At 42.3% G+C, this 15,110-nt stretch overlaps 1 protein-coding gene across 4 annotated transcripts in view; it reads left to right on the forward strand.

The window, feature by feature from the left end:
* Positions 1 to 15,110, forward strand: part of DCUN1D4 (defective in cullin neddylation 1 domain containing 4) — a 70,695-nt gene that overhangs the window by 14,283 nt on the left and 41,302 nt on the right. For all 4 annotated transcript variants that reach the window (XM_059383680.1, XM_059383688.1, XM_059383695.1 and 1 more), the window contains exons 2-3: positions 5,594 to 5,664; positions 5,844 to 5,883. In XM_059383680.1, coding sequence (XP_059239663.1) covers positions 5,594 to 5,664; positions 5,844 to 5,883 — 111 coding nt within the window. The remainder of the gene's footprint in view (positions 1 to 5,593; positions 5,665 to 5,843; positions 5,884 to 15,110) is intronic.

A 15,110-nucleotide genomic window follows, 5' to 3' on the forward strand; every position in this document is an offset into this window, starting at 1 on the left:
TCAGGTGAATTACTCCTGAGTAGAATTGATGCTGTTTGAATGTGCCATGTCTGTCTGTGTGATTTGCATACCCCCAGGTGGCCCAGGTGGAGACTGGGCCTTGAGAGAGTAAATCTAGACTGGTAAGCAGGGTTCACGGATTCTTCATGTTCTCACCTTGGCCTTCTTGATGAGTTTCGTCTTTTACCATGCTGCTTCTCACATCTGAAGGTCTAATGGTGTGGATGCCCTTGAAATGCCCTGAACGTACCGAAATTAACATTTGGTGCCTTTGATCTGCGTTCATTCATTGAGTATTTATGTGCCTATTATGTGCCAGGTATTGTTTTAGGTACTAGGGATGCAGTAATGGGCAAGACCAAGTCCTGGCTTCCATGAAGCTCACCCTTTAAAGGGAGAAGAGGATGACAAAGCTGTGATACAAAGAAAAGAAGAAGGAAAGGAACGTGTGGGAAAGTGATAAAGATCGAAGAAGGGGTCCTATTTGTTGGTCCGGCGAGGTTGTGTAAGAAGGCATGTGGTGGTGCAGCCCCGGGAAATGTGAGAGCAGCCATATTCTCATCAGAGAGCAGAAGGCTTGAGGCAAAACACGAGTGAAGGCCTGAGATTGGAGAATCTTCACAGAACAGCGGGAAGCTCACGTGGCTGAGGCGAATAAGCGAGAGGAGGTCGGGTAGGAGATGAGACCAGAGACGGGCAGAGGCAGAGCGTGCAGGGCCCCGAACCCAAGAGAAGGGATTTTCTTTCAGCTCAAACGCCTTCCCCTTCCATCTATAACTTCTGGGTGAGGTTAAAATGAACTGTAGTCTGTTCCACATGCTAGCTATTTGCCCCTCTCTTTACTGATTCTCTCCTCCTCATTGATTTGAGTGTCATTTTATCGTATATTAATTACGTATGTGTGTTTACACAGATGTACATATGTTGATCAGCGCTCTTCCATTGATTTATCTTCTCGCACATCTACCATTCTGTTGTAATTATTGTGCCTTTATACCCAGCATTGGCAAATTACGGCCCACGGGCCAAATTCGGCCTACTGCCTAGATTTTATAAATAAAGTTTTATTGGAACACAGCTGTCCTCATTTATTTATGTGTTGTTTATGGCTGCTTTGCCCTCTAATGGCACCAGCAGTTGCAGCAGAGATGGCATGGCCCACAGAGCTAAAAGTGTTTACGATCTGGCCCTCTACAAAGAATTGACCAACCTCTGCTTTATACTGTGTATTGCTATCTGATAGGGCACGTTCTTCCTCATTCTTCCTTTTCAACAATTTCTTGGCAAGGCCAGAGTGTTTATTCTTTCAGATGAACTTTAGAATCAATCTGCTTGACTCCCTTCCTTTTCTCCACCTCTTTTGGGGTGGAGATCTGGAAGGCAGGAAGAGTAGGAATTTGATTGCATTTAATTTGTAGTTTAGTGCAAAGGGAAAGTGGTTGCTTTTTATAATACTGTTTGCATTCCAGTGGTGTAATATCTCTGATATCTCACACTTGTGTGTTTCAGTGAACTTTCATGGTTTTTTCATTTGTATGTTCCGTATTTGTTTATTCTTGTGTGTATGATTGCTTTTTGTTGCTATTGTAATTGAGATCATCTCCCCGCTGTCTTTGACAACTGACTATATGGTATGAGGGAAGGATTGGATTTTTAGGAATTGAAATTGTTTCTGATCTTCTGGAAACAAACTCCTATTAGGACTGTCCGTTTTAAAAATTTGATTCTTTTGGTTGGTGGTCATTGTCTGAAGTTACATAATTGTTTCCTTCCTAATGTTTGGGCCTGTTTTATCATGGAACTCTATACCTAGGGTAGGTTGGGGACATGGACTTTGGCCCCTTCCCCTTCCCCCTCCCCCACTTGTTATTCATTTTTTTCTTTTATCATATATAGGTCACAGCAAATGGTAATTACAAAACAACAAACAAAAACGCAGGAAGCTTTATCCCAGTCATTCTTTGTTGATGGTTGTAAGAATACCAGCTCATTTAGGTGTGCTGTTTATTAAGCAGGCTATGCTTTTTTTGCACAGCCAGGTTTGGCTTTTAATACAGGATAATAGGGTTTGCATGTCGTAGAGGAGAGTGAAACCCAGTCAGTGCTTTACTGTGGAGAGTCATTTGATCATGGAATAAAGGTGACTTAACCTAGCATTTATCCTTTGGAATTGAAATATGAGCAGAAGAAAATTTTTATGAATCAGTTAGTGCTTTCCTAAATACGTTCTCTGGAAAGCATTTGATCTTTACCCTTAATATCTATTCCTTAAGGATGTGAAATCTATTTTAGATTTCAAGGTCTGTTACTTGCCCTGAGCACTAAACAGATGAACCATAAATTCAATATGTGTTAACCTTTGTGGATTTATCTTTTAATGCCATTTTGGTCTTTTTTTTTCTCTGAATTTGTGTCTCCTCCTTAGCTGCTGCTTTCCTTGGTGAAGCTAAAGAGAAAGTATACGTGTTGCTGGTTTCTTTTTCCTTTTGGTGATGCAGTGATGAGGTGGTGATGACAATGGATGTGGAAATGGAAAATCCCTGAGTGTATTGTGTGATTTGCGAAATAAACCTTTTAGCCACATTGCCTGTGAGCTGAAAGTTCATATGTAGAACCTGGTCTTAAATGCTCGTCTTTTTTTCCCACTATGTCAAGGTTATCTTTGACTGTCCTCATGGACACCAGTTGATGGTATATGAATATAGAAATGCCATCATAGGCTGTAAAGACATACCAGGCCACATGCCTCAATCACAGAAGTGGCCCCAATTTGGGAGTTGGGGTTTTGGGGTTTGACTTGGACCAGTGGAAATTAGGGACCATTTTAGATAGCGGTGTGATACGGAAAATGATGTTAGCGAATGTAGTGATAATTGGTCTCTTTTATTGGACACTTAATATGGTCTAGGCATTATAATGGATGTCTGCCTTATCTAGGAATCATAATCTCATTTTATAGATAAGAGCGGTGAGATTTAGGTTAAATAACTGGTAGTCCTGAGATTCACATCACTTTTCGGTCTTCACAGAGAGGTTGTAAATCAAAGTGGTATTTTGGCTGTGATTTTTAGTACAGAACTCTGTGTGTGTGTGTATAGAAGGATTTAGAAATTTTAATTCATTTAGTTTTTTTTTTTTTTTAAGGGGGGAGAAAGGGAGAGGGAGGAGTTTTTTCTTTTTTCTTTTTTTTTTTTTTCAGATTTTATTTATTTGTTTGACAGAGAGAGAGAGAGCAAGAGCAGGAACACAAGCAGGGGAAATGGGAGGAGAAGCAGGCTTCCCACAGAGCAGGGAGCCCGATGGAGGGCTCGATCCCAGGACCCTGGGATCATGACCTGAGCCAAAGGCAGACGCTTAATAACTGAGCCACCCAGGTGCCCCAAGAGAGAGAATCTTAAGCAGGCTTCATACCCAGCCTGATGCCAGGCTTGATCTCTTAACCCTGAGACCATGACCTGAGCAGAGATCCAAAGTCATATGTTTAACCAACTGAGCCACCCAGGGGTCCGTCATTTAGATTCTTTTATGTGAATTTCAACAGTTGAATTAACATCAGAGTGGTGAAAAAGTCTAGCATGGGGGTGGGGCATCTGGAAACCTGGGTGCTTGAATGATTTTGGCAAGCCTCTTTTTCTGTGCCCCGCCCCCCCGTGTGGCTTCAGTGAAGACAGAATCTAGATCCTTAAATTTCTTCAGTTTTTAGTTTTTTTGGGGGGGGGGGTGGGCAGGAGTTTATTTCAGCATTTAATTTAGAGATGATGATGGAGTGTATCGTTTGTCTTCTGATTTTGAAATTGAGAGAGTACGAAGAAGGGGAGGTCATGGTGTGGTGATAATGTGGGGCAGGGGGGCTGCTTGTGTTCAGGCTCCCCAAAGCCTCTTGTGAATCAGAGAGCACTGTTGCTCCTAGCTCTAGAGACCCCACCAATGTTTACTAAATATATGCATAAGTAAATAAACGCACACACATATGTTCACATACTCCAAATGCGTTCCTAAACGTCTTCTGTGCAACTGCCTGATTAAGATGGAAAATCATGATTCTGGGCCACATTATGTCATCATTTACCTTAAGTATGGCTGAAGCATTCAGATGCTAAACAAGTAACACTTGTCTTTAGTCAAGCCCATTTAGAGTCTGAGGCCCTGCTCTGGTTGTCTCTCAGCCACAAAATCTGGTTATTTGGGCAGTTCTCGATGGCTGTGAGCAGAGCCTCTGACCATCTCTGCCACCAGGTGGGTCCAGCAGCACACCTGTGTGTGTGTGCGCGCGCGCGTGTATGTGCCTGCTGTTCCTGACAGTGACTTGTGAATGCCAGGGGCTCTGCTCTACCGGCCTGCCCAGAACTGGATTCCTGGCACAATTTCGAAAAGAAAGTAAAGCCTTCTAAATACTGGCAGGGAAGTCAGCTTGCTTTCCAGACTCCGAGCAGCAGCCCAGAGTCCAGCCCAGCACAGACAACTTGTAGTGTCTGCTCTTTGGTCTTTTCTTTGCATCTAATACATGTCCCAAAGAAACTGATCTAGTGAAAGGCGATTTTTTTCCTTTTTTTAAAAATCAGAATGGCCTAACTTGGGGGAGTTACAGTATCTCTTCAAGGTTACTTTCAGGCTAACTTTTCTGCTGGTAAAGGAACTAGTATAAATCTTGATATTTTATGAAAATATTCTTTGATGTTTATTCAAATATAAAATGGTTTGTAGACTTTCAACTTATATTTATGTAGCCTCATATGTATGTGCAAGCGACAAGAAACATTTGAACTTAGATGTTCAAAAAGCCTAACAGTTGAACGTTTTATGTTGTGTGGGATTCTAAGATGGGGGTATGATTGAGCATGTGATGGGGGATAATGTTCTTGGATTTGGACAGGTTTATGAGCATGATTTCTGCTTCTGCGTTCCTGGGTTTGTGGCATTTTTTAATCTTGCAGTGCAAGTAACTGTAGGCTCTATCCCTGGGCTCTGGGCTCCTGGCCTCAGCTTGCAGTGGAGTCCTTTGATTTGTCTGTGTTCGCTGGATGGGAGGGGAGGGGCTTAGGTTCCATTTTTGGTCTCTCTTGTATAAGAGCCAACAAAATAAATATATTGCAAGAAATGCCAAATGGTTGAGATGCTTTTTTATACTTTCCTGTCCAGGAGCTTGCTTTGATACTGTATTAGTAATTCCGGGGAAGAGAAGGGGAAAAGGAAAGAGAAAGAGAAAGTGAACATGTTTCTTCTGAGATCTTTCTTCTATTTGTGTGACTTTAATTCGCTAACATTATTGACATTTTTCTCTTATGTTCAGGTTCATTGCTGGTAGGATTTTACAACTACTGAGGGATTTTTGTTTTTCCTTACCGTTCACATGAAAATTTCATGAACTAAACAAATTCGGTTGGGAATTTGACTTTATTGCCAGACTTTATTTCTAAGAGATAGGTCAGTACTTGCATGTTGTATTTTATTTAATAAGTATCAGATTAATGGAGAATACCATTCAGTGGTATCCAAACATTTGTTTTTCTTCATTTCTAAGTTTTTTTCTTTTACACTGTTTTGGCAGCCTGGGAAATAAATGACACTGAATTTTCTTCTTTTTCTTTTAAAGACTTCCAGCTGAACCCTCATCTCTCAACACTGGCAAATATTCATAAGATCTACCACACCCTTAATAAGCTAGTAAGTCAACCTCTTAAAGACAAAACTACCAGCTGTTTAAAGTAGTTGTTTTACGTGTATTTGGTAAAAATTTAGATTACAGATATGAAGATTCTGGCTGTTTATGAAAATGTTTATGAATTTTCATAATTGCTATGTGGTGTGTGATTTCTTGGTAATAATGAACATATTTCTTACAGAATCTAACAGAAGACGTTGGCCAAGACGATCACCCAACAGGTATCTGTAAATGCTTACACTACTTAATTTTAAATAAGCCTTGTAATATAAAGTTATGAAGGAGAAACACGAGCTGAGAATGCTCTGTGTTGTAATACAGCAACAAGCTGTTACTTGGTTGAGGTGTTTCTTAGGGTGTCTGAGGGAAGCCATGTTATAGCTCCCTCCCAGCAGCCTATCTGTTGTGGGGCTCTGGCTTCTGTCAGAGTAATTCAGTCTCTTTAAAGGGGCTGGGAATCCTCCCTAGCGGTTTCACAGTACTGTTTTTTTACTCAAGTATTTTAGTTTATATTAAAAACTTACTACGGTGATGTGGTTCGAAAAGTATCCCACAATGGTTATTATTCAGAATTGAGATGACTGATCATTGGATAGATGAGTAGAGTGTTGGATGTATGTGTTGTATAGGTCTTGAGGATTTGTGAATTGGAAAATGGAAATAAATAATTACAAACAGCTCTCTAGTCCTGTAGTTCTTAAACTTTAGCTAGCTTATAACCCTCCAGGGAGGGCATGTTAAAACAGATTGCTAATCTCCTCCCCCAGAGTTTCTGATTCTGTAGACTGGGGCTGGGGCCCCAGAGCGTGCATTTCTTTCTTTCTTTCTTTTTTTTTTAAGATTTTATTTATTTATTTGACAGCCAGAGAAGCAGGCAGAGAGAGGAGGAAGCAGGCTCCCTGCTGAGCAGAGAGCCTGATGTGTGTGTGTGTGGGGGGGGTCCATCCCAGGACACTGGGATCATGACCCAAGCCGAAGGCAGAGGCTTTAACCCACTGAGCCACCCAGGTGCCCCTACAGTGTGCATTTCTAACAAGGTCTCAGATGATGCTGGTGCAGCTGGTCAGAAGACCACCCTTTGAGAACCACTTCCCCAAACTGTTGCTAATCTGAAGGTTCACAGAAGCTTGGACTTGATCTGTGGTTACTACATCTCCCAGCAAAAATCATTAAAATGTATTTTAAAGTTTTTGAAAATGACCACAGGAGTCCAGGCTTGTTGGTGAATTTTGAACAGCACAAAAGCGAATGGAATAAAAAGTGACAGTCCTTCTCATCTCCCAGTCCAGCCTTCCCCCGTTATGCTGATTAATATGTGTTCTTTCAGACAGTCTATGTATGCATATACTTTTATAGTACTTTAAAAATTTAGCATCTCTAAAATCATAATGGACATATTATACAGTATCTTGCTTTTTTTTTTCATTTAATGGTATATCTTGGAGGTTTGGGGATTTAGAACTCTCCTCCCTTCTCCTCCAGATTGGTTCAGAACCAGTTGAAAATGAGGTGTAAGATGGAGATTGAAGTAACAGTTTTGTTGGAGAACACAGCTCTGGTGTGTGGCGAGAAGGCGGCGGCTTTTCTGTATTTCACCTGAGGGAGATAGCCTGACGCCCAGTCGCCGCCAGTCGCCGCCGCAGCCAGACGAGCCCAGGCGGGTGCACCTGCTGTGCCCCCCCCCACACCCAGCCTGCCAGTTATGACAGCGGAGGAGTGCGAGCGTCTGCCAGCAGACCAGTCTGAAAGGGAGTTCAGAAGGGGCTGGGCCCCTCTGCTCAGCTCTTCTCCCTGGACCACTAATTAGATCAGACACTTCTTCCAGGGCAAGGAGTGAGAGAGGTGGTGGGTGGTGGGGGTGGGGGGCAGAGTCTATGCTAGGAGTGTTCTAGAAGGCCAGGCCACAGAGGTTCTCTTCACCTGATCTTTCTGTGTCAGTAAATCAACTCAAGGGCAATCAAATGCAATTTGCTTAGTACATTTTGAAAACAATGTTTGCACATGGTTTTAAAAGAAATGTCGAAAAGGTGTAAACTAAAAAAATGAAAGTTTCTTTTCCATTTTATTACCCCAGCTGTCATCCCCTGTTAGCAGTCTGCATTTGACTCTCTAGGGGTAACTCTTCCATTCTTGTTTGTCTCCCCAATGATGATGGTATCCCCCCTCAACAGTATATATTTATATGTGCCTCTTGTGTTTGTCACTCAGTGCATCTCGATCTTTTTCTAGTAGCACATTTATAAAGCATCTGCTCTATATTTTCATGTCTCTGCATTTTTAAAGTTCATAGATCTATCATAATATTTCTGCAGCCTCCTACTGATACACATTTAAGTCTCTTTGACTCGGCTACTCTCAATTATGCTGAAATAAAATTTTCAGGGCCAGCTTTAATAGTTCAGAAGTAAAGCACGTTTCTCTCCAATTCTGAACTGATATATTGGTGGGCTCTGAGGAGTTTTTTAAACTTCTGAGTTCACGCAATTTTGACTGAAAACTGAATTTTGTGTTGGTACAGCCTTGAGGTTGTCTCTTCTTTAGCAGAAGTGATTAAAACCTCTTAAGTTCTGAATTTTGTACATTATGTAGTTAATTCTGAACTTTAGATTTAAATGAATATTGTTACTATAGTAATTTTATGTCTAAATATTTAACCTGAATGTGGCAATTTAAAAACTGGAAACTATAATTAAGAAAATGAAAGTGGAAAATGTATCTGGCCTCATGCCTCCTCTCTCACCCTTGGGGACAGAGGATGTGTGTGCTGTGTGGTATGTAACGTGCTGGTGCAATGCCTGGTACCTCGTACGTGCCCGTCAGTGTCAATTAGCATTAGTAATTTCTTCGAATAGTCCATTTCATTAGCATTTCCCTATTTGGTTATAGCATCACTTGTGATTACCATACCCGACAGAGTGTGCTTTAAAAATGAAACATTAAATCTGCTATGTTTGGAAATCCGAGAACATTAATCACCGTGATGCTGCTTTGAATCTTTTTGGCTCAGCCGTGGTCTCAGCAGTCTCTATAAGGAACTGTACATGGAGGAGCCGGTCCTCAGTCCAAGAGAGGCTGCTGTCTTCCTGCTCTGTCTCTTCTCACACTTTCCTTTGCTGCTTTCAGTCTTCCTCCCACCAAAAAAAGAAAAAGAGAGACAGACAGAGTTCATCTTGGACAAGTAGCTCCAAATCCAGATTAGGGAATGAATAAGAAAAGCCAAATGGAAGAGACAAAAAACAATGAATGAGGAGAAAGATGACAAATGTCAGAAGTCAGTATTTAGAAAGGAACGGCAAAATTTTCTTATCTTAAACAGGGGAAAAGTTTCCCATTTAGACCCAAATAGTTTCACTCAGGCAAGCAAGTAGTTCAATGAACTGTTCAAGGACATGAAAGAAAATATTAGGTACTAGAAAGGTGTTTTGAAATGTGATCTGTTTATCAACCGAAATCACTATGTCTTTGTGACATTGTTCAGTGACAAGTGAGGCGAAACAGCCATGTGAAAAGTACTGAAGTGGCGGAATGAGCTGTGTATGTTATTAAGTGAAACAAGGTTATAATAAACTCAATAAAACGAAAAATTAGTGAGATTTTTTTGCGTTAGAACATGCATTTACGCTGTTAGGAAAAGTCAGACAAATTCTCTGATTTTATGGATCTCTTGAGGCCCCCAAACAAAAACATTAAAAAAGAAAAGGCAGTGGAGCACCTACTTGGATACTGTTTATTAAGAATATTTATTAAGGTTTAGGGATGCCTGGGTGTTCAGTTGGTTAAGTGTCTGCCTTAGGCTCAGGTCATGATCTCAGTGTCGCTGGGATCTAGCCCTGCATCAGTCTCCCTACTCAGTGGGGCATCTACTTCTCCCTCCCGTGCACACACTCTCAAATAAATACAATCTTAAAAAAAAAAAGTGGGGTGCCTGGGTGGCTCAGTGGGTAAAGCCTCTGCCTTCATCTCAGGTCATGATCTCAGGGTTCTGGGATCAAGCCCCACATTGGGCTCCCTGCTCAGCGGGGAGCCTGCTTCCCTTCCTCTCTCTCTCTGCCTGCTGCTCTGCCTTCTTGTGTTTGTGCACTTTATCTATCAGGTAAATAAATAAAATCTTTAAAAAAAAAGGTAATAAGTTTAGCCAAATTATCCTCAAAATAGCAAGCAGGATAGTCATTAAACAGCCTTTGGTCTGATCCAGGTGAACTCGAGTTGCTATTTAAAATAGATTTTGTGGGACCAACTATTAAAATAAATAAGCTGGCAGGATGTTGGCAGTATTTCTGATTGTTTAATGTGAAAAACTTCACTGACTACCCGATTTATTTGAAAATATAGGCAGTGAATAGAAGATTTCATTTGTTCTATTTAATACCTGAGATCACTTTGGATCCAGTTTAGTGATCCGAAGTTCTTCTAACACTAAATCAAAAATAAGTGAACCTGAACTCAAGTTATAACCCTTGGGTAAAAAATATAAGCAGTTTTTCTTGCCTTCTTAAGGACTATACACACACACACACAAACACACACACACCAGCATCAGGGTAGATTTCAGACTGTCCATCTAGTGTAGAAATACTGAGACTGAACACCAGGACATCAAGATAATATTAAAGAATGTCAGAGTTTGTGATTGTTAGTTGAGATTCTTCTCCCCCCCCTTCCTCTTTCTTTATTATTATTACTATTATCAAAAGGCATTTCTTTCCTGTGTGGCAAATATTTCTCATGATATAAGATGGATCTTTAAAATCTTTTTCATTCAGTGCTTTCTCTTGGATGATTGGCAAAGAATGAAAACTTATACCTGTGATCATTTCAAATGAATTTTGGGATTTCTTAAAGTTCATCTATGGAAGTTGCTTTTTCTTTGTTAAGCACTTAGGAACTTCATCTATGGAAGTTGCTTTTTCTTTGTTAAGCACTTAGGAACTTTTGGGTGCTCAACTCTATAGGTCAGTTTTCTCATCTGTAGAATTGGGATGGTAATAATATCTCTCAGACTTGTGAGGATAACTTTAAAAATGCTTCAGAGTTATTCTTTAAAATGTCCGCCTTTACATTTTGCCTTGTTCAATAATGTCACATTGATTGTACTTCCATAGCTACTTCTTGGGGATAAAATAGTACATTATTTGAAGTAGACAACATTTCATAACCTTTTTTTTAAGTTGTTTTTCTAGTTTAAAGTTTAATTGAAGTGGATTAAGTGATACAAATTCCGAGTCAGTAAAGCCAAATTTTAATGATACAAATAAATACAAATTTATAAAATATTCATTTAAGTGATTATAATTTTTATTATAAAAGACATTACAGAGGTATTTTAAGAAGCAAACATTCTCGGGGCATCTGGGTGGCTCAGTCGTTAAGTATCTGCCTTTGGCCCAGGTCATGATCCCAGAGTCCTGAGACCAAGCCCCATGTCTGGCTCCTTGCTTGGCAGGGAGCCTGCTGTTCCCTCTTTCGCTGTATCTCTCTCTGTCAAATAAATACATTAAATCTTAAAAAAAAAAAAGCAAACATTCTCGAATATTTTTTGTTTAAAAAATAGTCTTACTTGCCAGGCGACTTATAGTTGAGTGCTTATTTTATTGACAAACGGAAAAAAAAATCTGAAATGATGATAAGACTGTCTATTCATTGGTATTTTAAATATCTGGAAAGGCACTGAGGAAACTTCCTTTTTTTTTTTTTTTTTTAAATTTATTTGACAGAGACCACAAGTAGGCAGAGAGGCAGGCAGGGGTTGGGGTGGGGGATGGATAGGAAGCAGATTCCCTACTGAGCAGAGAGCCCAGTGTAGGGTTTGATCCCAGGACCCTGAGATCAGGACCTGAGCCGAAGGCAAAGGCTTAACCCACTGAGCCACCCAGGTGCCCCTGTACTGACTTTTTAAATAGAATTTGATTTACACATGTTTTAGGAACACTTATTTATTGAGAGCCTACTGTAGGATTCTCAGTAATGTATGTATCTTATTATTGTACTAAGATACTGTATCAGCTGCTGTGTATGCACAGGTGAACCAGATGGGGCCCTCCAAGCCAGCGTGTACCTTTGTGTGTGCACTTAAAAACACTCGGTGTTGCCCTTGCTCAGGTAGACTCCCTGGAGCTCTGTCGGGGTCGGGGGAAGGGGAGCAGGTTTGGAGCACATAAGCCTTGAGTTATGTATTTTGTTGATTTGGTTCCTGTGGCAAAGTGTATTGTAAGTAAGCTTGCTTTCCTCAGCATTAAAAAATTGCTTCATGTAGCCTGAAACTTATCCCGGACATTACGGGTTCTAGGGTTCTACCTCTGGAGCTATGCTGTGTGGCCTTTGTATCTACACTGGGGGATGAGTTTGACATGTCTTTCCTCTGGGGCGGGGTGAATGGGTCAGTGAGCCAGTGAGGGCACTGGGAAGGTGAACAGACGTTGTTTCTTGGTGAAAGATGGCCCCAGGCAGCCACTCGCCTATGCTGGTCATTAGAGTGGAGCGGTCTAAGCAAAAGCTGAGTTAGAAGATAAACATTTTAATCAAAGAATAAAATGCCAAATTGGGGCTCAAATAGGAGTGCATTTTATACAACCACCCAAAAAAAGAGTGATTTGTGGAACTTTTCACAGAAAACATTCAACAATAAGGAAGAAAATAAGAGAAAGTTGAACAAGTGAGCCTAAGATGTTTGTGTGTTTACCGAAAATAGGATACCCTTGAAAAGGAGGCCTCAGCGAAAGCCAGACGTTGTGCCAGTGTGTCTGCGAGGAAGCAGATCGCAGAGGAGCTAGTGGCTTAACTTTCATTGGTGAATGTTGGTGGAGACATCATTTTAAGCAGTGTGCATTGTTCGTGGGCTGAGGGGATATGGTGCGTTCTCCTCCGTGTTCTGCAGACCCTGGTGTAAAGGGGTGGTTATTGCCACATGAGGTGCTCAGAACCAACCCATCCCCAGTACTGGATGGAAATGACTTTTTTTTTTTTTTTAAGAGGGAGAAGGAAAGTGAGCAGAGTGGAAGGGGGCAGGGAAGGGCAGGAGGAGAGGGAGAGAATCTTAAAATGGAGGCAGTGCTCGATCTCATGACCCTGCGGTCATGACCTGAGCTGAAATCAAGAGTCGGATGCTTAACGGACTGTGTCACCTAGGCGCCCTGACTTCTCTTTATAAATAGACATCAAGGAGGGGAAAATGAGCTTTGAGGTTTAAGACAGACCACTCTTCCTTCCTTCCTTTCTTTTTTTAAATTGAAGTGTAGTTGACATATGATGTTGTATTAGTTTCAGGTGTACCACATACTGATTGGATAATTCTGTACAGTACGTGGGGCTCCCCAGGAAAAGCATCCTTACCATCGCTCACCCTATAAGCTTATTACAATATTATCGACTCTATTCCCTGTGCTCTACTTTGCATCCCTGTGACTTACCTATAAGTGGAAGTTTGTATCTCTTAATCCCTTTCACTTATTTTCTTATTTTGCCCATCCCCCCAGCCCACATCCCCTCTGTCAGCCACCAAATTGTTCTTTGTTATTTATGAGTCTGTTTCTGTTTGTTTGTTTTTTCTTTTTTCTTTCTTTTTTTTTTTTTTAGACTCTACGTATATAAGTGAAATCAGACGTTGTTTGTCTTTTTCTGCCTTACTTCACTTAATATAATACTCTCCAGGTCATCTGTGTTGTTGCATATGGCAAGACTTGATTGTTTTTTAATGGCCGAATAATATTCCACTGTATGTGTGCCCCACCTCTTCTTTATCCATTCATCTATTGCTGGCCACTAAAATTGTTTCCGTTCTGAGCTGTTGTAAATAATGCTGCACCTAGCATTGGAGTCCATATAGTCTTTTCAAATTAGTGTTTTTGTTTTTCTTGGGTATAAAGACCCAGCAGCAGAATTGCTGGGTCATAGGTATTCCTATTTTCAATTTTTGGGGGGACCTCTGTACTGTTTTCCAGAGTGGCTGCACCAGCTTGTCTGCCCACCAGCAGTGCACGATGGTCTTGTTAGCCCCACGTCCTTGCCAACACGCTCTGTTCCTTGGACACACTGTTGTTTCCAAGCCCTGTGGCCGGCTTTCCAGCCAGGCGGGACACACTATTACACTCTGCAGACCTTACCCCAAAGCATTCATGGAACAAGAATAAATCTTTCCCTTTTCTCTTTCTTTTTTTTTTTTTTTTTAAAAGCTTGGGTCACTGTGAAACTCTTTCGACCTTTTTGTACGCTTTAGTGTTATTTATAAACAGGACCATTCTGTAGGGAAGACGGGGTGTGCGGTGGTGGGAGGCTCTTTCCCCACCTTCCTCTTCCAGTTGCCGCTGCTGTTGCTGGGGTCCGAGATACTGTCCGCCTTTTGTCTCCGAAAACTCTCCGTTGGCATCCTTGCACAGGATCTGGGCGGGAGCTGGAAAAGGGTGACTGCGGGTTGTCTTTTTCGCCCTGTCTGGGGTCTGCTTCCAAGCTAGAGAGGAGGCAGGAGGAGGAGCTCATGCATTGCTCAGTGCCTGGCACTGGGCAGCCGCCCCGTTCGGGCTGTGGTCGTGGCTTATGACAGAAGAGGTGCTCTCAGCCGATCTGTGTCTGAAGCACGGCACCCTGGGAACCTAGCTCCATTTGTGAGGCTCACTGTGAACCGGGATTTAGGTTCCAGTCCTGATCAGCGCTCTTCCTGGGGCTGTGACCTGTAGCTATGGACAGCTCTCTCCCTGCCCTCAGAGCAGGTTTCTAGAAAGAGCTCTTTTGTGCCCTGTGCGGGCTCCCTCACCCGCATCCCTCTGCAGCCAGGCCCTCCACAGCCTGGCCTCCACCCTTGCCCCTGCCCACTGCTGCTGTGGGCCCTTCATCCCTCAGTCTGGTGGGGGTCTTCGTGGGGGCCTTCGCTCCTTCCTGAGCTGACCTCGGCTGCCCTGGACCACACCTCCAAACCCGCTCTCCTCCTTTGGCTTGTAGAGCACAACGCTTTTTCCTTTCCGAGTGTTTCTCCCCGCCTGGGTCTTTCTCAGCTCTGACACATCCACACTCACCTGGGGCTCTGTCCCGAGTTCTCTGCTTCTCCATCTCTGCTGGGACGGCCTCAGGGAGGCGATACTGAGTAGTGGCTGAGCGCAGGGACTTCGCTGTGGAGCTGCTTGGCTTCCATCATCCACTTCACCTGCTGCTTTCTGGCTGGGACTTAATCGCTCTTCTTCAGTTTCTTCATCTGTGAAAATGGGGATTCTAGCAATGCCTACACAGGGGTACTGGGGTCCCCCTGAGCAGTGCGGGCATCCCTGCCGTTAGAACGTATGTCTGTTTATACCCCCACCATCTCTCTACACACAGCGCTTGGCAGCGAAGCACTTCCAAGGCGTGTGTTTCTTCACGAAAGTCCTGAGAGGGAGGCATCATAGTTCTTGCTCTTAAAATGGTGAACCAGAATAGGTCAGTGATGGACCAAGCTGCATAAACTTACTCACTGAACACAGAT

This window comes from Mustela nigripes, chromosome 1, assembly GCF_022355385.1.
Source record: "Mustela nigripes isolate SB6536 chromosome 1, MUSNIG.SB6536, whole genome shotgun sequence".
In the NCBI taxonomy this organism is placed as follows: domain Eukaryota; kingdom Metazoa; phylum Chordata; class Mammalia; order Carnivora; family Mustelidae; genus Mustela; species Mustela nigripes.